The following is a 20624-nucleotide window of genomic DNA, read 5'->3' as shown; positions in this document are numbered from 1 at the left end:
GCCAGGTATGATGGAAAATTTCTTTCAGTAAAGATCATTGTGACTGTAATTAACATTTGAAGGGTAAAAGCCACTTTTGAAACGAATTATGAGTCTATGAAATATGAGATGAGTCATGTTTTCAGTCACTTTCTACAGAATACCAGCCAATAATGCAGCTTACTGTGCTCAGATGTTTGCATTAGATGACTACTTCTATCATTCTAAAAGCCCTTGATAAACCTGATTGTTTTATATTCATGAACAGGACTGTATCATAAATTATCAATATTGGCTTCTTTGACTCTCTGGGTTCAGGGCCAAGATAAGCCATCTCAGCCTCTGTAATTTAATAGACAAACTGGCTCTAAAAGAAGCCTCTCTACTGTCTGACCACAAAGTTTGGCATCGAGGCCAAACTAATGCTCTTGCATCTCACTCTAATGTTTTTATAATAATGTATTGTTTCATTAAAAGTCCAATGATGAAGATGACTGTTATTATAAGAAATATTGAGAGCAGCTGGATGGATAGCAGGTATCTTATTCAGTTAGCTTATTTATTAGGCAAAATGCCAAACTATAAAAAAGATTATTTACGACCAAAGAGTTGCATACATTCTTGAAAATAAAACTTTGTGTTTCTCTCCTCTATAATTAATGTATACTAATGCACTGATCCATCAAATGCTGCAGGATCTCTGATACAAATCTGCTTTGACAAATTGTACCTGCCAAACATCATGTTTCCAAATAGACAAGACAGGGACATGAAAAACTGAGAAGAAGAAAAAAAGAAACTTTTTACCATCCTTTCTCCATGAGCCAAAATGGGAATTTTTTTTTCAGTCAGAGGGAACATGATGGCATATTTTAACAGTTGCCCTTTTTTTTTGTCAGTGGCTAAAAATAGATCTCCATGGAAACGCTATGCATCCCACTCGCTGAGTGGAAATACCCGCGACTCTGAACCTTGGAGAATGTGTGAATATGCAAGTAAGAGTGTGTCTGTTTGTGTGTGATCTGTACATGCATTTTGTGTCCAAGAGGATGCAGTTAAGTGTACATATGAGCACAGTGATGCTCCAGCAAAGAAAAGACAGTAAAGAATTAAAAATGACGTTGCGACCTCTAAATGTCCTTGCTACGTCACAGAGGAGCAGGAAGCAATTTGCATTAATTTTTTTTAAAAATCACAGAATGAAGTGAGGAATGTGATATTTAAAGCGTCCTGCTGGGTCCCAGCTGAACCCCCCCACCCCTCTGATTTTACACCTGCTCGTCTTAACTTTTTTTGCCCTTCGCAGTACTGCACGCTACAGTGTCCAAGACAAGTCGCCATGGCAACAGGGTTCTGTGATGATGATGATGATCATCATCATCATAACGACGCAAAGTATTGATGCTTTTGTTCTGCAGCAAATGAATAGCTTCAACATGTATTCTGAGCTTTCACCATTTTAAAAAGAGAGAGAGAGAGAAAAAGAGAGAGGGGGAATAAAGAGAGGACTGAAGTGTGACTCAGAGAACAAGAGAGTGAGAAGCAGAGAGAGAGAGAGAGAGAGAGACGGGGACTGAAACAAGAGAATGAGAGTAGGCTGGATGTGGAGTAACTCTATGAATAATAACCCATCAGCAGCTAAAAGGTGGGTAATTATCGTGCTCTTATTAGAAAAAGGATTGATGGAGAAATGTGTCACAGTGTCCTTGAGAATGACCTCCATAATAATGACACCATTTTGTGCCATACAGGAGAAGGTTTGGTACGGTATGTCCAAAGGAAGAATATATGTAACATGTGTTGAAGGTGCTGGTTTAAAAATGCTGAAGAAAGTACTATGGTATGTACAAGAAAGGTAAATGATGAATAAGGAGACTGAGTGGGACAGAACTGAGATTCATACAACAGAAAGATTTACACAAAGACGAGAAAAGAAAGTGAAAAGAAATAAATACCTTTTGTATCTTTCAGTAATAATCATCTCAAGAATCTGCCCTTGTTTTAGCCATATGTCTATGTGTATATTACTGTGCATGTATTCATTTGTTCATAAAACTGTACAGAAGTCAAATGAAAGCTACTAGAATAGGAGTCAAGTAACTTGGCCATTAAGTTGACTGTGATTTGGTTTTCTCGTAATTGACGATATGTGTACAAACAATGACGCAAATGGTGCATAGCTTACTTACAATGATTTTAATTTAGCGGTACATTTTCCACAGTACATTTATTTTCAGGGGTTTTCTTTTTTTAAATAGTAGAAATAGAGATAAAAACCAAAGCTTAGAGTACATAACAAAAAGTGAGACAATGTAAGTACGTAAATTTAGATCTGCTGATCCAGTCTCTGCTTCCAGCAAAGAGGACACTGTATTTATACATAGTATTTGCATGCCAGAGACTCTACCCATGTATCATACACACAGACATAAAAGAACAAGCATGCATGTCCATGTATGTCTACGGTAGACTGCGTCAAACAACCAGATGGGCAGTGCTTGGAAAGAATCAGATCCAAGTCACGAGATGTAAGTTTAGCTTAAAGACGCGTCATCAAAAGTGGACAATATAAAAAGGAAATTGCATCAGTTATTTCTGTGAACACCCAGCAACAGAGCCACTGTTAAACGAAGAAGTAATGTCAATCAGCATCTTTTATCCAGGGAGGGACATTCCCGTGTAAAGAACCATTTTGTCGTATCATCTTTTTTGGCTTGGCTTGCTAGTTTTCCAGACTGGCCTCCATCCTTGGCTCTTAGTGGGATTTTGTGTGCACTGATTGTCTGCGGGCTCCACACCCTGTCAAGATCCACAGAGAACGAGGCCACAGCAGGCGGCAAGCTCTCCGTGAGGGGTTGATGTGACATGTCTTCAGAGTAGTAAGCAATCTTGCACTGTTATGCACAGACCATTGAGCAGTCGCATTCTCACAGGCCAAACATGCAAGCAGACATACTGTACTGTATGTAAACAAACCACTGAGAAAATTCTTTCATTTTATGAGCAGTCAGAGGCTCACACGAACACAAATGCATGCTGGCATGCACCAACATACACACAGCTCTATTATTAACCCCCCATGGACAGACGCATCTAAAAGCCAATGGACTAGAAAGTGACACTGTGCAATTCCTGCCACTGCGTCGTTCCTGTCATGAGAGTGCTCTATGCATGCGTGTGTGTGGTTATATGTGGCACCACGCTACAACCTGTTAAAGCATCCATCCATCCATCCATTATCTATACACCGCTTAATCCTCTCTAGGGTCATGGGGGGTGCTGGAGCCTATCCCAGCTGACTCAGGTGAAGGCAGGGGACACCCTAGACAGGTCACCAGTCTGTCGCAGGGCTACATATATAGACAAACAATCACTCTCACATTCACACCTACGGGCAATTTAGAATGATCAATTAACCTCAGCATATTTTTGGACTGTGGGAGGAAGCCGGAGTACCCGGAGAAAACCCACGCATGCACAGGGAGAACATGCAAACTCCATGCAGAAAGATCCCGGGAAAGCCGGGACGCGAACCAGGGACCTTCTTGCTGCAAGGCGAAAGTGCTAACCACTACACCACTGTGCAGCCCCTGTTAAAGCATTTTCCTGCAAAATGGCAGACCAGTCGGATGTGAGAGATGCACATATGGGAAAAACTTTTTATGTAAATCAGTCAGCAGATCACTCAGATGAGGTTGGGTCACAGTTGCTGATTTAAAGGAAAAATTATTCAAAGGAATAGTTTGATGTTTTGGGAACAGGGAAATACATTTGATGTCTTGCTGAAAGTAGGAGAACACTCTATCTAGGAAGTATGGAGCTGGAGTGAGCAGCTGGTTGGCATAACTAAGACTGGAAAAAGGGGGAGAAACAGCTAGCCTGGCTCTTTCCAAAGGTAACAAAATCCACCTAACAGCAACTAATTGAAGGTTTCATTGCGGCTTATATGTCGGACTATTTTTGGGACCTGTTGCCATGCAACTAAAGGCAACTTCAGTAAGTTTCTGCATTTCCCCAAATGTCAAACCGTTGCTTTAAGGCTTGTGAAGAACGTAGTACATATCCTGCCCAGCTGAATTAGGTGTAATAGTAGGTGGTCACTGCTGAAAACACAATTTTGATGAAGCATTACAGGTTTGGACTGCTGCATCTCAACTTGGTTTGTGATATAATTTGCGTTTCCTAATAAAAGGCCCAAATGCCAGAGCAACAACCAAAATTAAATGTATGTTGCAATGCCGAAAATAAAATATGCAAGTGTGTGTGTGTGTGAGTGAGTGTGTTTGTGCTTGTGTGAGTACATGTGTGTGAGTCTGTGGGGGCAGCTGTACAAGTGGGTGAGTTTTGCTGTCAGGCACTGTGCTCTATGAGTCTGACTCATGCGAGAAATGGCAGAGTGGAGTGAGACAACACAGCTCACAGCTCTCCCTCTGACACACACACACACATACACTAAAACACACACACACACACACACACACACACCACTCACTCTGCAGGATAAGTGATAATTACTGAGCATTCCTCCTTTACAGCATATATCAGCATAAATGTTATAAGGGAGCTTATGTAGTGTACAGTGAATGAATGGAGATGGAAAAGAATTTTGATGTCTAAAAAAAAGGGTGAAAGACTGAAGAAAGCTATTATGTTCCGACACAAAGTGCATATCCTCTCTCGTTTCTGTGATGTAACTTTTTAGCAGTTTGCTATTTCATTAAACCTCCTAACCTTAGAAACTCACAGGTTTTAATACTATCTGTTAAAAAAATACATAAATTATATCTTTATCAGAGCCAGAAACTGTAAAAATAGAATTTCTGACAGTCTCTGAACTACTCATCTGTGACATGCTGCCTGTCAGCAAACCTAACCAAATATTAGCTTCGAATTTAATCAAAATCACTTTACTCTACATGGCCTATTTAAAGATTCACCAAATATAAGTCATTTCAGTATCCAGGTTCTAAAAAAATTTTGTGCAGCTTGATGCATTAGTGATTCAAATGCGACCACAACAGTCATTTGACAAACATTAACGGTCTTTTCGGCTGAATTGCAGGTTGTGTTTTCACAGAAATGCAAAAACATAAATAGTAAAATATTCATACGATTTAAAGTGGCCATTATTTTTCAGAGTTGGCAACACCTGTACTAGGCTCATTCCAAGTTTTTTCAAGTTTTGCAAAATAAAGAAATTTAATCTACTGTGTCGCACTGCACAAAATACATTTTTGAGCTATTTCTACTTCTAAGTTGTGCTGTTTCTATTGAGGTGCATCATTTTATATTGCGGTAAAAAATGAGGTCTCAGTCAGTAAAAGTGTGACAGGAGTAAAAAATGCCCAGAAACTTTGAGGTACAGAAGATTAACCTGAGAATAAAAGCCAATAAAAGAAAAGAAAAGCATAAACATGTCTAGAATGTGCTGCTCATATCGCTGAATTCAAATGCCCAAAGGTTTAATTTACACCTCTCAAAAAGTCTCTTTTGGAGGCCTGGCAAGCAGCACACCAAGAACAGCATGGAAGGAAACAAATGGAACCAGATAATGGTGACTCGCATGGAATTAAGGCTTCAGTACACAGTTACTGATTGGGTTAAAATTCTGCGTATGGATGAAGTCCACTTCGTATCACGGATCTGTGTTCTTGCCAATAACCTACATCAAAGAAAAAAAATTAAAGAATTCTTTAGAGTGGCTTGATTGATCATATTTAGATCATGCCTCTGCTATGTTTGCATTTCGTAGAGATCCACGGGCGAAAACAAGCCTCTAAATTTCTACCTGAGTTGTATTAACAAGTAAGTGTGCAACTGCAGAAAGTCAGTGTGTTTCTTGTTAAAAATACTGAGCCTCAGAATTGTGATTGGTATTTACTTATTTACTTTTCGGGCGTAACTGTGGAGGCGCAGTGTGTATGCATGCTTAGTCAATTCGCCGTGAGTGACCAAAAGTGAAACAACAATGGAAAAATATGAGTGTCTTACTGAATTTATTAGTCACTTTGTGTATCTGTTCCACCATCTGAGCCTCAAACACTGCGATGTTAGCTGGCCCGACTGGCCTACATGTGGACACAACATTAATGAGACATCTGTTTACAGCCTCTGTGTGTGGTGAAGTATGCGTGAGTGTGTGTGTGTGTGCGTGTGTGTGTCTGTGTGTGTGTGTGTGTGTGTGTGTGTCCAAAGCAAAGGGAACAGAGATAGTGAGAGTGTGCGAGCGTGTTTAGACACAACTGCTTAGTGATAAGGGCAAAGTGTAATGGGGTCAGTAACTTCATCCTGTAATTCCAGACTGTTCAACCATTCATTCATTCAGTCAATCAATCAATCAATCATGCATCCATCTTTCTTCCTCATCCATCCATCATTAGTATGTCTGTCATTTATTTATGGCATTCAGCTCAAGAATAAGACAGCACAAATTCAGTGAATTCTTGTTATTTCTTTTTAAGAGTCGGTGTAAAATACTGACATTAGCTTTTTTATTCTTATTTACCATGTGAAAATAATGTGATAAATAATACACATCTTTTGTTGTCAAGTAGCCGTAACAACCCAGTTCCTCCTTCTTAATTTCTATTTCTCATACATGCAAACATGGAAGGAACGTGTCATTCACTGCTCCTCTCATGTGTAACCAGGTTGTCATCAGTGCAGATATATAGGAGCTGCTGAATGCACAACTGCAGAAATATAAGCAGATTTTGGCATCTTTAATAATGCTGCAGATTTAGAGCTTATATACTGCCATACTGCACATTCCCATCCACAAATAATAGTCACAATCACAAGTTACTTTACCATTTTAAATGCTTTCCCAGTAAAGTAAGAAGATGCTAATGGAAAGATTCAAAATTCAAAGATTGTTGCTTAAAAATGTCTGTAATTCTAGCTCTGTGGTTTAAGCCGACCACATAGGCACGGACATTTCTAACTGCACACGAGCACAGTGCACACGCCCTCACACTAGTCAGCAACCCTTCCCCCCTGGGAGTGAAAAGGGAGAGCATCCAGGGCCAAGAGGCTGAAAGGGAGAGTGACAGTGGTCTATCGGCTGTCTCCCATCTGGGTGTCAGTCTCTGGTTTCGCCCAGGGACTCAGATAAGCACTGGACACAATAGGGACAGCTATTAAAATTCAAACTACCAGAGAGAGTCATGAAATAGTCATGACAGGTAAGGGAAATCAACACACTCTAATGTGCCCCTTATTATCTGTCTGCTTGAAACTGCAGGGGAAATATACCGTTTGGTTTAGGTGCTCGTGATTAGGGAAGGAAAACTGCAACTGGGAATAAAAAAAAGCTAAAAACTATGCTTTTAAATGGTGACCTGTAAACAATAATAATAATGATAACAATGTATTTAGCAAATTGTTTTTCAGTAACACAGACCGTTGCAATAGAAGCTCACATTCACTGAGTCTGAAGAGAGAGTTGAAACAGTATTGATCTCTCCCTGTGCTATGCAGCAGCATTCTGATTGAACTGTAATGCGACTGAGCCCATGAAACTCCATCCAAAAAGCTCCATCTGCTGCACAAATGGATGCATGTCCTTTAATGCTCCTGACATTAAACAGATATTCTTGGACTGTATTCAGCACAATAGATTTTTCCACATACCACTAATGTAAGGTTAGTCACTGATGGTAGGGCTGTATTTCTGTACTCTAACGATTTGTTAAAGTACTTAAGAGGAGAAAAAATATCTACTACACAGTAGAAGACAAATTATTTTACTTGTACTATTGTAGTATAATTTATTATTGAAGACTGATTTTTATCATCAATTCTTGGCTGCTGTTGGATTATTTAACAGTTTTGTCTAAAAAAAATGTCCATCACAAGTTCACGTATCTAAAGCTGAAATAATTTTCTGTCTTACCAATAATCCAATATTAAACATACTTAACAAAAAAAATTAAAAAATATTTTGCTTTTTGGTTCTGAATATTTGCACATTTGGTTTCATAAATAACTGGAATTATTGCTTGATTTTTTGACCATTTAATTTTTATCTACCTTTCAAATTATTCCATAAATTCAACTGTTATGTTCTGTTTAGAGAATTACAATTATGGTATGCCATGTTGAGGATTTCATGTGAATGAAATTAAATTGTAATGTAAAAAAAAAATAGCCAGTGAAGGCTATGGTGAATCATGACCTTTCTGGTATGTCTTAACTGGAAAAAAAATCACAAGAGCTGAATGATGCTGTCACAATAGAAGGGCTAGATTAGTACAAGTAGCTGAAATGATGTTTATGCACATGAGGCAGTGTTTGATTTTGGTGCTTTGATCCTCTGCCCTTGGGTGGGTGTGACTATCTCTGCAGCAGGATTCCTATCCTCACAGGCGAGAATAATAAGGGCTCAGCTTCTGTTTTCTTTATGCCAATGGGAAATGCACGGAAGGATAAACTTTAAAGGTTCAGAAAAGGTAAAATTCCAACTTTCCATATGCCTGTTTTTGCTCGTGATCTCGGCTGCGTCTGGGTTGTTATGGATTACTTCTCTCTACAGTAGGTATAAACCCAAAGTTGAGAGACAGCTGCTCTGTGCCCTTGAGCAAGGCAGGGCTGGATCTGGTTCAAGACTGTATCTGTTTGTATGCCCTTGAGAGGCAAATGCTGTCTGTCTGTGTTGGCAGCAGTGGTAACACCCTTGTTCTGCCCCACAGCGGGAGAAAAGAGAGGAGAGAGGTCAACTCAGGAAAAAGAGCTGACATGGAGAGAAACAAGCCGGTTATAGCCCCGGACTCTGCATATCCAGCTAAAAGCATCGCCACGCCTGTCAACTCGGTATCCAAACTCCTGGCTTCCACCAGCAAGTTCACATTCAGGACATTTCAGAGGACAAGTCTGCATGTAGATATATGACAGTTCCCTGGGACACAGACGCGTTTAGAGATGTCAAGTTCTGGCACAGAATTTCTGAGCAAATCACTTATTTAAGGGAAGACTTTCGTGCAGAGCAGAAAAAGTAAGAGTGCGGTCTACTGGCCTGGTGGTGAACTTGTTTGAAAAATCAGCAATCACCTGTCCCTCAAGTGCCTTGGAGCAAGAACTCTCATCAAGCCTCCAAGACTAACGCTCATGAAAAGCAAGTAGAGAATCACACACACACACACACACACACACACACATCAAACAGGAAATGTATTTCATAGCCTTGATAAGAATGTTTTAGTATTAATCACCAAATATTTTCAAGCCAGGGTCATCAGGATGCCAGTAAATAAACTCAGTAACCTGCACAGTCGGTATTTGTGCAATAAAGCTGCCGTAATAAACTGTTTTCAAGTGAACTGCTAACTGAAAAATGGACGGTTACCTTAAGACCCATGTAGTTCACAAATGTTTATTTAACACTGGGTTTATTTACCATTAGTCAAGTTTCAGATGTGGAATCTATCAAGACACTCACGTTTTATATATTTAGTTATATTTACTGTATACCAATTTGTACACTATAGTAGGCACTCACACACACAGACACACTGTATACGGTTGTGAGTCAGCAGCAGTCTCCATGGAGCAGCCAGTAGTCTGGTTTTTGGCATATGTCCTCTTAATTCAGTCAGGCATCTCTTGGGACAACTGACTTCACTGCTGGTCATGTCCAGCATCTGTGCGTGTGTGTGTGTGTGTGTGTGTGTGTGTGTGTGTGTGTGTGTGTGTGTGTGTGTGTGTGTGTGTGTGTGTGTGTGTCTACAGTATCTGTCTGACTGTCCGACAGTCCTTCTAAAACTGGGATTTAACTGGAGAAACTTATATACATAGATTTACATGTAAATATGAAGCACAGGACACAAACAAAGACAACAACTGGTGCCACTTGTTTGATGTTTCTCCTGATTGTTGCTTGCTTTACTAAAATGAGATGACTGGTTCATCAGAGCCCTATTATAATGTAACTGGTATATTTGTTATGAGGTAAATCACAATGGTACAATTGATTTTCTACTGACATGCATCACCACTTAATTTACAAATTTAAAACCAGTTTCTCAAAAAAGAAATCAGTCTAATTCAAGAATGGGAATGATTTTCTGAGGATATCTAATAGATATAAATTCTGTTTTAGTCTGAGGCCCTGTTTAATCCCTGCCTGGGAAACCAGCCCGCAGTGGGCTTCTCTCGAGACTTATGACATTACAGGTATTTGAGAAGTGACTGCACTTCACAACACATCCCAAAGGAAACATTCACAAGTCATTATTATGTTTCTCCTTCACCTGCTCATCTACGCTGAATTAAAAGCGTGCACAGCTTTGCAATGAGGGATACAAATAGTTAACTTTATTAGTGCCTTATTTAAGCTTAATAAATAAGCAGGAAGCTACATAACCCTTTTGGGTTACTGAGTTGAAGCTTTCATGGCTTTCCGCTTTATATCAAGCCATAAAAGCTGCAGTTATCATTTTTTGTAAGTCAGACTTCTCATGTTACAGTAGGCTGTCCAGCTTGCGGATTCAAATGTGAGTACAGTAAGTCATTTTTGAAAGATTATTTTTCCTAACGTCCTGCAGGAGAAATCAAGTGTTGGAAGGGATCTGTTACGGTCCTTTTAAAAAATATTGCTACGCTTTGTAGCTAAAATATAATTTGCTTCATGTCTGATTACCTACACTCACCAGATTGATTGTAATCAGGTTTGTCGGTTTGTACCCATTAGCTTCAGGTCATCTCTCCACTAACTTTTATTTTTCCATCTACAGTAAGTAGCATCTTCACAGACTACTAAAAAAAAAAAAAACACGGTGAAACAACTACATAACCATGACACAAGATAAACCTGTAGAGCATGATTCATTTCATGGAAGCAAAAAAAAGTAAAGGGAGGGAGGCAATGCACCAAAGAGATGCTTCTTCTACAGCTGCATGTACACAGCGGTACCCCAAAATGTAAGCTGTTTTCATACGCTTAGTGCTTATAGCTGGACTAAGATGCATTGACAAAATATTAACAATGAATAAAATCAGTTGTTTTTAAAGACACACCAAATACATCACATATTAGCTGAACCCCTACTTCTGACAGCACATTCCTGTCCCTGCTTAATCTTGTTAATATTGCATATAGAGCGCTAGCGCAGTGACTGACCACTGAGCCACAATACTGCTTCAGCCTGCCTCAAGGTCATTGCTACTACACTGCAGAAGAACACCTGTGTGAGTACTGCTGTGTGTATACTATATATATATATATATATATATATATATATATATATATATATATATATATATATATATATATATATATATGTATGTATGTATGTATGTATGTATGTATGTATGTATGTATGTATGTATGTATGTATATATATATATATATATATATATATATATATATATATATATATATATATGTATATATGTATGTGTGTGTCTGTGTGTGTCTACCCACAGTGTGGTTTTGCTTCCTCACCGAGCAAAATGGCTGTGTATCATTTATAATCTGTCCTCTGAGAGCCATCTCTGTCTCCCTTCTCCACTGCCTCCTATTTCATTCTCTCTCTCTTTTTCTACCTCTTCTAGCCCTTTTACAGAACTCTAGGGGAGGGAGCGAGAGGGGAGGGTGGATGCAGGAGGAGGAGAGGAGGAGCAGAGGAGTTGCAGAGCAGGAGAAATTGTCCTTATTAAAGAGACGGCAGCTCCATGTGAGAGATCCCTTGTGGGACAGAGATTAAATAGACTGCGTCAGAGGGGAATGCGCTCGTGGTGCTGCGACTGGAGGACGTGATTAGTATGATCATCAGGGATGGAGGGAGGGATGGAGTAAAAAAAAAATAAAGGGAGCAAGGAGGAGAGGTGCTATGAGGGACAAAAAAACAGATGAGGAGAATGGAGGAGAAGGAAAAACGGGGTTAAGATGAAAAGAGGAGGATGTGCAGAAATGTCAGACTGGAAATGTGGATGCTATTTCACGAGGGGGGATGAAAACAGATTAGAAGGGAAACACATAGAAAATATACGTGAATGATGAAGAAAAAAAGATGAAATAAGAGAGCAGGTAAACTGTAGTCAGAAAGAAGAGGGAGGAGACAAAGGTGACGGATGACTGGGGCAAACAGTTTCCTGATTTGTGCAGAGAATTCATGAATTTCTCATCATGGTAACAGCATAGAACATATGGAGTAAAAGGTGTACAGCAGGATGAATAGGAGGAGCAGCACAGCAGTGTTTTGATATTACAGAGGGAAACAGCATCTGTACACACAGCTGATCCTTGGCATTATTGTAAGGGCACGAAGAAATAACCCGGCAGGAAAACACATTTCTTCACAATCCCTCCTCTGTCCCATCTTGCTTCTCTCCAGTGTTCAACCTCCCATCTCATTCTGTCTACACTGTCTGCCAAACACACACAGTCCTGTCTGTGTCCTTGACATCATTGCAATGTCACCAAAGCAAAAATGGATGCAAATGTACCTTGTTCCCAGTCAACAGATATACAATACGTGCGAGACACCATCATGTGTCTGTGTGTTGAGGCATTTAGAATCTGATGATGGTTTCATATCACATTCTGATAAATAAGTTTCACCGCAGGGATTGGATTGTTTACACAAGAACCACCACCAACATCGTCCCGTGAGAAAAACAAGCACTGTGTATGATATATTATTTGGCCACCATCCACTACTGTCACAACGGCTGCTAAAGGCAGTGCAGGAACATTTCCCCCTCTGGGATCTATTCTCAGTCAGATAGACACCTGCATTCCTGCAAGACATTTTTTCCCACTTATCGAAGCCTACAGTGCTCTCACTATTACTGGAGGCGGATCAGCTTGAAGCCAAATTAACTGAAGTTTGTCTCTATTTCAACAATAGCAATATCTAGAATACATTCTGGTTAAAATATATATTTTAATAGCTTGGAGATAAACAGAAGTTTAAAAATGGTGTGCTACTTTTCCAGCACTATTACATTGTTCGAGTAGAAGGGGGAGATGATGAAGGTTATAGATGTAGAGCAGGTCTATTTAGGCTATGCTGCACACCGGCCCACTGGGATACCAGTGAACGACCAGTACACTGAAATAGAAATGGGAGCAGAGGAGAGAATAAGAGAGGAAGGAAGAGAGGTGAGGTGTGGCGAGAGAGGGAGGGATGGATGGGAGATAAAGGGCAGGTGGAGGGTTGATGAGGAGGAGGCCTGGAGGGGGAGCAGGAGAGAGGGAGGGGAGGGCTGTACAAATAGGAAGAAGGGAGATTTTAAAGACATGTTCACCACAGAGCTGCAAAGACACAATAAGAAAATCTGGAATTTCCACCTTGAAGATGCAGTGTACTTAGGATAGTTTCATAAACACAGATTTCTGAGATTTTATTGGTAACAAACCTTAAGAACGGATCCTGTCAGCTTACCTCGACTTTTCTGTATCATTATTCTTCTTTAAAATAATGTTCAAAAATGCAACACTTAATATTTGCTTCCTTCCAGAGTCAGATGATACTATCAAGGCAACTTGCACTGTTTTACAATATGTAGGCACCAGCAGTTGGTTAGTTTAGCTTAGCTTAGCTTAGCTTAGCTTAGCATAAGTAATGGAATGGGGAAACGGCAAGCCAGACTGTCAGTGAACTACATCGGTTTTAAAACATATTTTGCTGTTAAAGATGAAAACACCCCATCAAAACTTATCCAGAATCTGAAATTTGAAATCATGGTTTCTATACAGCATAAAATTTCTATTCCATTTGCCATCAGCAATGAGAGTATTTTGGTTGCGTATTTTATAAGTAAATAAATAAATGAGATCTTTGCTTTAGTCCATGTTATGTCCACAGACCTGTGCCTTTGACCTTTAATTGAATCCTGATGTTTACTTTGTGATGTTTTGTAATGATTATTAAACTAAAGGGCTTTCATACCCACATATGAACAACCTGCTGTTGTCTACGTAGAATTAATTCCATTTTCACTTTCAGAGCCGTACAAGCCTAAAATAGCTCCATCAACTTTCTGTGAGCTGAACAACAGAGCCAAAAAGGTGGATGTGATACAAAAGGCGGGGCTGTTGTTATTATTAGGCACCCCCTCCATCGCCAGTTTAGTCACTATGCAAATGGCTAGATGTAGATTTGTGTCAGTAAATCTGGTTTGGACTTCATCAGAAACAGGGTTAGGCAAAACTGTCTCTGGAGGTGGTGGAGAGGTGATGTTGAAGGAGATTTGCAGGTGGTGAAGGTGGTGAAGGTGGTTTGTGTATGTGCTGGACTCAAATGAAATGAAGTAAAGACTGGAGAGAGATGGAGGGACGTAGGTAGTTGGGATACTGAAATGAGGTGTGGTGATATTGTGAAGGGCAAAGAAAAGTATTAGAAGGAAAAGAGGTGACGGTGAAGATATTGAAATTGAGGAATCTCATTTGGTTGGAAATAAAATACTTCAGTCGCTGACTGAATATAAGTTATTAAACTTATATTAAACTGCATTGAAACCCTTTTGCTTTTTCAAAGCTCCTATTGCATTAATTACTATTCAGTACTATCTCTCTTCAGCATACACAAGATACTGTAGCTCCACATCCCATCATCTTGGCGACTAAAGCCATTCTGACATTCAGCTCTACAGGCGGTGAAGTAGAAACCTTTTAGGGCTGCTGGTGGGTGTTCTGCTCTTCATGATAATACTATTAACCACACTATGTACAACAACAAAAAATTTACAAAGCAGCATAATATACATTTAGTGCAAACAAGAAAGATGCATTTTAAAAAATTACCTGTTTCATTCCCAAAAGCAGCTGCATAAATTGGCATAAAATACTACCACTGTAGTTTTGTAAAGGTGGGCATCCCTTTGTATATGTGAGCTCTGCACACATCTATATGTACCTCTCATTTCCTGCAAACGCCTGGTAAGAACCCTCCTACCCTCCCAAACAACATCAAAGGCTATCGATGCCTTGAGCACCCCTCCATCAAAGAATGGCTGAGCGCTCTCTCACGATTCTTTTCTCCTTTCCCAGGGGAGACCTACCGACGTGCTGCAGCGCTCTCTAGAGAAAATAGTTGTACTGTCAACACCCACCCAACGTCTCTTGTTCTGTCTCAGGAGAAGCGGCTTGTATACTGAGCAGCTTTGTGCCGTTTCTTATCGGAAACCAAGCTGTAGCCTGACATCCCATATGGCCCCTGAATGACTCATGCCGTTCACCTGCTGGCTGCCTGAAGGAAACGCGAGTCCGTCACCCCAGTCACCTACAAAGCAACATGTAAGTACATCGTGGGTGCTGGTATGTAGTACACGCAACCAGGCTACTGAAAAAACTGAAGGGTAAGAACTCAACAATCCAGGAATGATGCTCTACATACAGCAAACGGGGCTACTGTATGTACTGCTTCATGTGTGTGCATAATGTGTATCATCAATAAACAGACTCTGAAACATCTCATTGTGGTCCTTTTTAGCCCCCTTTTTCTAAGCTGTGCAAGAGTCAAGAGTGAAACCTCTTCACCAGCTGCATTTCTATACTGACAGAGCCATTATGCATTTATGCTGCATAATGTGGGACGGCTATTCATGAACTGCCAGTGTCATGTGAAAGGGCTGGTATAAGCTACAGTATAAAGGGGCTAATAGGTCAAGCGTGCTCAGGGCCTCTCACCATCACATGCAGGCCCCTGGGACATATACACATTACACACACTACACATGATGACAGCAAGTATTACAGAGTACCTTAAAGGATAATTACAACGATCATATTTCTGAGGTAACATATGTTCTGTGGAGTAACTGCACGGCACACGAGGAGACTGACGTGGCACGAACATAGAAACAGCTAATGCAAATGGGACGAGATACCATTACAGATTTTCCAGTCAGTCATTGTTCCTGTGTGGGAAAATAATTTATAAAAAAATATTACTCATAACCTTTGTTGAAAGAAGAAATTAAGTAACCTAGTGAAAACTGATTAAGTAAATATAATATGGAAGCGCCTCATTTAGCTAAACAGAAAATTGGACAAAATACATAATGCATTCTGGTAAATCTAGTATTACATACGTGAAAATAATTAATGGTGCACAGACTTGAGATGGTGGTGTGTTGAGTAATGCAGTCAACAGAGCATCTTATTTAGATTATGTCAGTCATTTGCTTCATTTCTTTTATTGTTTTCATTATACATGCACTCATTGGATGTATCATCCAGAAAGAACCAGTATTTTACACTGTGATAACAAATAACATTATTTTATAAGGCCAAAATTGGATTAAGAAATTTTAATGGCATCACATATGTCATTAGTTTTATCTAAGAATTTTAAAGATTTTAAATGAGACGCATTTTGTAATTATTAATTATACCTGAAGTAGATAAATCCTGTGATAATGTAATGTGCTAAGATAATTAGATAGTGACACTGTGCAGACAATATCTGTAAAATGTTTGGCTGAGCAAATCGGATTTCCCATAACAGAAAGCACGTTAATCATTACAATAGTCCTGTTTTTATTTCATAAGTTTAATTACTATAATTTTAGTTTTATTACAAGGCTGCAGGCTGTGATCCAGGGTTAGTGTTTAGTGCACTGATAAAATGTATCATTCGTGCATCTAATCAGGATGCTTATGAGAATGGGAAAATGAAATTATAATTTTATGTCTGTTATGATAATTTTATTGCTACTTCAAATTCAGTTTAATTTCAGTGTCACTGGAACACTGCAGGCATTGTTTCACACTGATGTTGCAAATAAAGTCATGAGCAATAGTCACTGTTTCACCTATCTGTCAGTATTAGAAATACGGCTAAAAAACTGGTAGTATTATATAAAATTTAGCATAATCTTGCATATTTTAAAACATTCACTGCTTCACATTCCCAGTATTATGGCGTTTTATCCAAATTTGCAGTCACATCTAAACTGTGAACAGACTCTTGGTATATAATGTGGTTTTCACATATCTATTATATATATATCTATTTTTACTTCTCCTTTCTCGCAGGGTCTGCCTAAGTATCCTCCCACTCTGCCTTTCTCACAGCATCAAAGGCTGTCAATGCCCTGAGCTCCTCTCCATCCTCCCAAACCTGGAGGAGCAGCGATGCCCTGCATGCTATTTCACAATTCCGTACTCCCCAACCAGGAGGATCTACGTGTTGCAACTCCCTACTCTCTCTTGAGGAAAACAGTTGTACAGCCAGCACCCACTGATTTTCTCTTTTCTCGAATCTCAAAAGATGCAGGTCACACACCAAGAAGCTCAGTCCTTTCTTGGAAATTAAGCTGTAGCCTGACGACCCATCTGGCCCCTGAATGACTCATGCCGTTCACCTGCTGGCTGCCCAAGGGAAACGTTAGCTCTTCACCCCACTGTCACCTACAAGGGAACACATAGGTAACTACATTCTGCAGATGTACAGCACGAGAAACCGAAAAGCAAGAACCAATGTTCTATCTGAGTCGGTGCTCATCTGCGCATTTGTCCTATTCCATCCCATTTTGATTTGCTCTTTATTGTACTCTGTAATGTTGAAGATTCTGTGATTTAATTTAGCTTTTTCTTGCCATAGGCTTCACCGGGAGCTGACCTATAAGTGGCTGGACTGGCATTAGAAGATCAGGAAACACTATCTTCTATGACCATCAACCTCTAAGGTTACAGGGTACCTCTGATGTCACACAGGTGATGCATACTTATCAATGATCCCAACGTCAGGGGTGGTGGATGATTTCCACACTGTTATAAATATTCAGTGTACAGGTGTAGCTACCGGAGAGGTCCATTTTGTATCCTTGCTGGGAATGATGCAAGAGAAAATCCGGCCTTAATGCAACATGTAGACGGAGAACAAGTTGGGCATTTAAATCGTGTGCATATTTGAAGAGTTTAAAGGGGATATTATGACTAAGCTAAGGTATTAAAAATGTATATAAAAGGGATGTAGTAGTAGGTGACTGGGCTGCCATCACCACAGCATACGTTGTTATGCATTTATTACATCTTAAAAGAGGTGCTATAATATATTCATAAACCCATGCTCCTTAGGATAAAAAAGTAGAAGCAGATATTGAATAGTCTACCTTTGTAAAGTAAAAATTTACCATTTTTTTTCCTAGATGTAAAATTGAAAAGAAGCAGTACATTTATGGGTATTTGTTGGGGGTTTGTTTTGTTTTGTTTGTCGCTATCTCATTCCATTCATTCCCAGTCCACATCTGCAGACGCCACAGCACATCCCACGTGGCCAAAACCTTTACCATGCTGCTCCAGCGATCTGCTCCTTAATAAGGGTACGGCTGATTGGCTGAACAGGAAGATGACAAGGGAGGGTGGGATGCTTTTGTGGGGGAGGGGGATTGAGGCGGGCTAAACTGTCCAGGGAGATTTCTGTGCATACTAAACAGGTCTAACGCTAGCTGGCTGTGAAGGATTTTCATTAGTCCCCTCAAACGGGACTCCCCTCCCCTGTGTGCTATTCTGATGCTGTGCTTACGCATTTCTCCAGGTGCTTTACGAGCTTTCTGCATGTCTGCGCTTTTAACATTGACTTTAATGATAAAAAAAAAAAGGATGTGGCCCAAGTAAATACACAAACCAACAGAAAATACAATGAAAACCTACAATCAACTGCATGTTCAGTAGAAAACAGAAGACACATTCCTCAAGATTCATCATACAAGACACACCAGTGCATGCATTCTCACATACACACCCACGCATATAAATAGACAAGCATGAGGACTCACCTTCTGTGGGTGAGGTTTTCAGTCGTTTGCACAGTCCTTCCACTCCCCCGTAGTCCTCCTGGAGCTTGACCACCGCCTCTGTGCCACGCAGCTCCATCAACGAGCGCAGCTCCATGACCGAGCAGCCGAAGGCTGCCGCATGGTTGCCCTCGTTTCTTTGGTTCTTGGCATAAAAATCGCTGTTCGACATGTCCCCCATGTTGTCAGCTAGTCAACTCAGTTATATTAGTTTTTGTTATTGCTTATAGATCTGACAAAAAAGCTTGCACAACAGCTTAGCTCAGTCTCATCCAAAAATAAAAAATCCAAAACACGTATCAAGCAGGCAACAACAACCAAAAAAAGAGGGGAGAAAAAAGAACAACTCTTGTGGGTAAAGTAAGCAGATAGAGAGATTAAAAAGGGGGAAAAATCCGAGGGGAACAAACTGATGAGCAGCTTCTCCGTTTCAGGAGAGACAGATTTCAGCAGACCAAAAAACCATCAAAGAGAAGAAACAGAAGAAGAGGAGAGAGAGCAGCAGAGAAGGAGGAGAGGAGGGGACGTGAAAACACAAGTGGGAGCATCCAGGTAAGCGTTGGACAGCCCCAGTGGTCAGGTCCTGAGAAGGGCAATGAGAGTGGCTCCAAGTCCTGTAGGTCTCAGGCTCACCACGGCTGCAGTCCAGACCCGCTCCATGTGTGGCTTCCCATTGCTGCTATTCTGCTGTTGCCTCCGCTGCCTCTCTGTCTCTACATGGTGGTCTTCCCCATCACTGCTACAGAGAGAGAGAGAGAGAGAGAGGGAGGGAGGGAGAGAGAGAGAGAGAGAGGGGGACGAATTCAAGAGATGAATTCAAAGAGGACAGAAGGTGAGGGAGGAGCGAGGAGAGACACAGAAAGAGAGCACAGGGATGAGCGTTGCGTTTCTCAGGGCAGAGGTGAATGCAGCGGTAGATGGTGCACGGCTGAAGGACAGCCTCTCCTGGCTGCTGCAGTAACTGTGCCTCTGCTGTCTCTATCTACTGCTGCTGGTGCTGCTCCTAACCTCATTCTGAGGACACACCAGCTGACAGAAAGAGAAAGAGAGGGAAAGAGAGAGGGAAAGATAGAGAGAGAAAGAGAGAGAGAGAGAGAGAGAGAGAGAGAGAGAGAGAGAGAGAGAGAGAGAGGATACGAAAGAGAGAGGGAGAGAAGAGAATGCTCCTTTCTGGTGCAGAGCGGAGAGGAGTTGTGTGCGGGTGGGAGGCTGGGGCTGCTCTGACGACAAAGCGGAGAGGCAGAACGTAACGCTGCTTTGTCACTGGGAGGATGGGCTGAGCTGGGAAGCTGCTGCTGCTGCTGCTATCTCACCTCCTCACCGCTTGTTCTCCCTCATTCTACAGTAAGTGACCTCTCCTATGCAGTCACTCTATCTCGCCGACACATTTCTCTCCGCCTGTTGTCTCGTAATGCTTTGCTTTCATGCACTGACTCCATGCTTCCTGCCCTCTCACCTTACATGTGCACCTGGTTCAGGAAAGTGTAAGTTAAGGAGGCAGACTGCAATTTATTGAATTACGGTAATTCTGTCTGTAGCCAGTGGACTGCACAAATTCCTTGATATTAAAAAAAAATGTTGGTGTTCACAGCTCATTTCTGGCTTCTCTAACCTATCTGAGACACTCAGTCCATTTGTTCCTACTGAAAAATGAAATATTTTAAAACAGATCACACATATAGTTTCAGATTGAGGGCCAGGTTAAGTAATTTCTCCAAAGCATTGGGCCCTACACCACTACATTTGCGTTTTGATTCTTGCTTGTTCTCTGGTGATTGAGTCAGGACTCCACAAAAAAATCCACATTTATTTTAGCAAAGTGACATGTCACCCACTGCAGTGGTGTGGCCAAATGTTTTTTAATAGTTTCTGGACATCAATAGAAGTCTAACACACAGTCA

At 40.6% G+C, this 20624-nt stretch overlaps 1 protein-coding gene across 10 annotated transcripts in view; it reads right to left on the bottom strand.

Moving 5' to 3' along the window:
* Positions 1-19731, bottom strand: part of atp2b2 (ATPase plasma membrane Ca2+ transporting 2) — a 71834-nt gene extending 52103 nt beyond the window's left edge. For 9 of the 10 annotated variants that reach the window (XM_035956253.2, XM_023288046.3, XM_023288047.3 and 6 more), the window contains exon 1: positions 18706-19107. In XM_035956253.2, the coding sequence (XP_035812146.2) occupies positions 18706-18904 (199 nt within the window). In that variant the 5' untranslated portion in view covers positions 18905-19107. Of the gene's footprint in view, positions 1-18705 lie in introns of all 10 variants that reach the window. The other variant, XM_023288045.3, reaches the window with a different exon arrangement.
* Positions 19732-20624: the final 893 nt, after the last annotated feature.

This window comes from Amphiprion ocellaris, chromosome 5, assembly GCF_022539595.1.
Source record: "Amphiprion ocellaris isolate individual 3 ecotype Okinawa chromosome 5, ASM2253959v1, whole genome shotgun sequence".
In the NCBI taxonomy this organism is placed as follows: domain Eukaryota; kingdom Metazoa; phylum Chordata; class Actinopteri; family Pomacentridae; genus Amphiprion; species Amphiprion ocellaris.
This window is presented reverse-complemented; position numbering and strand designations above follow the sequence as displayed.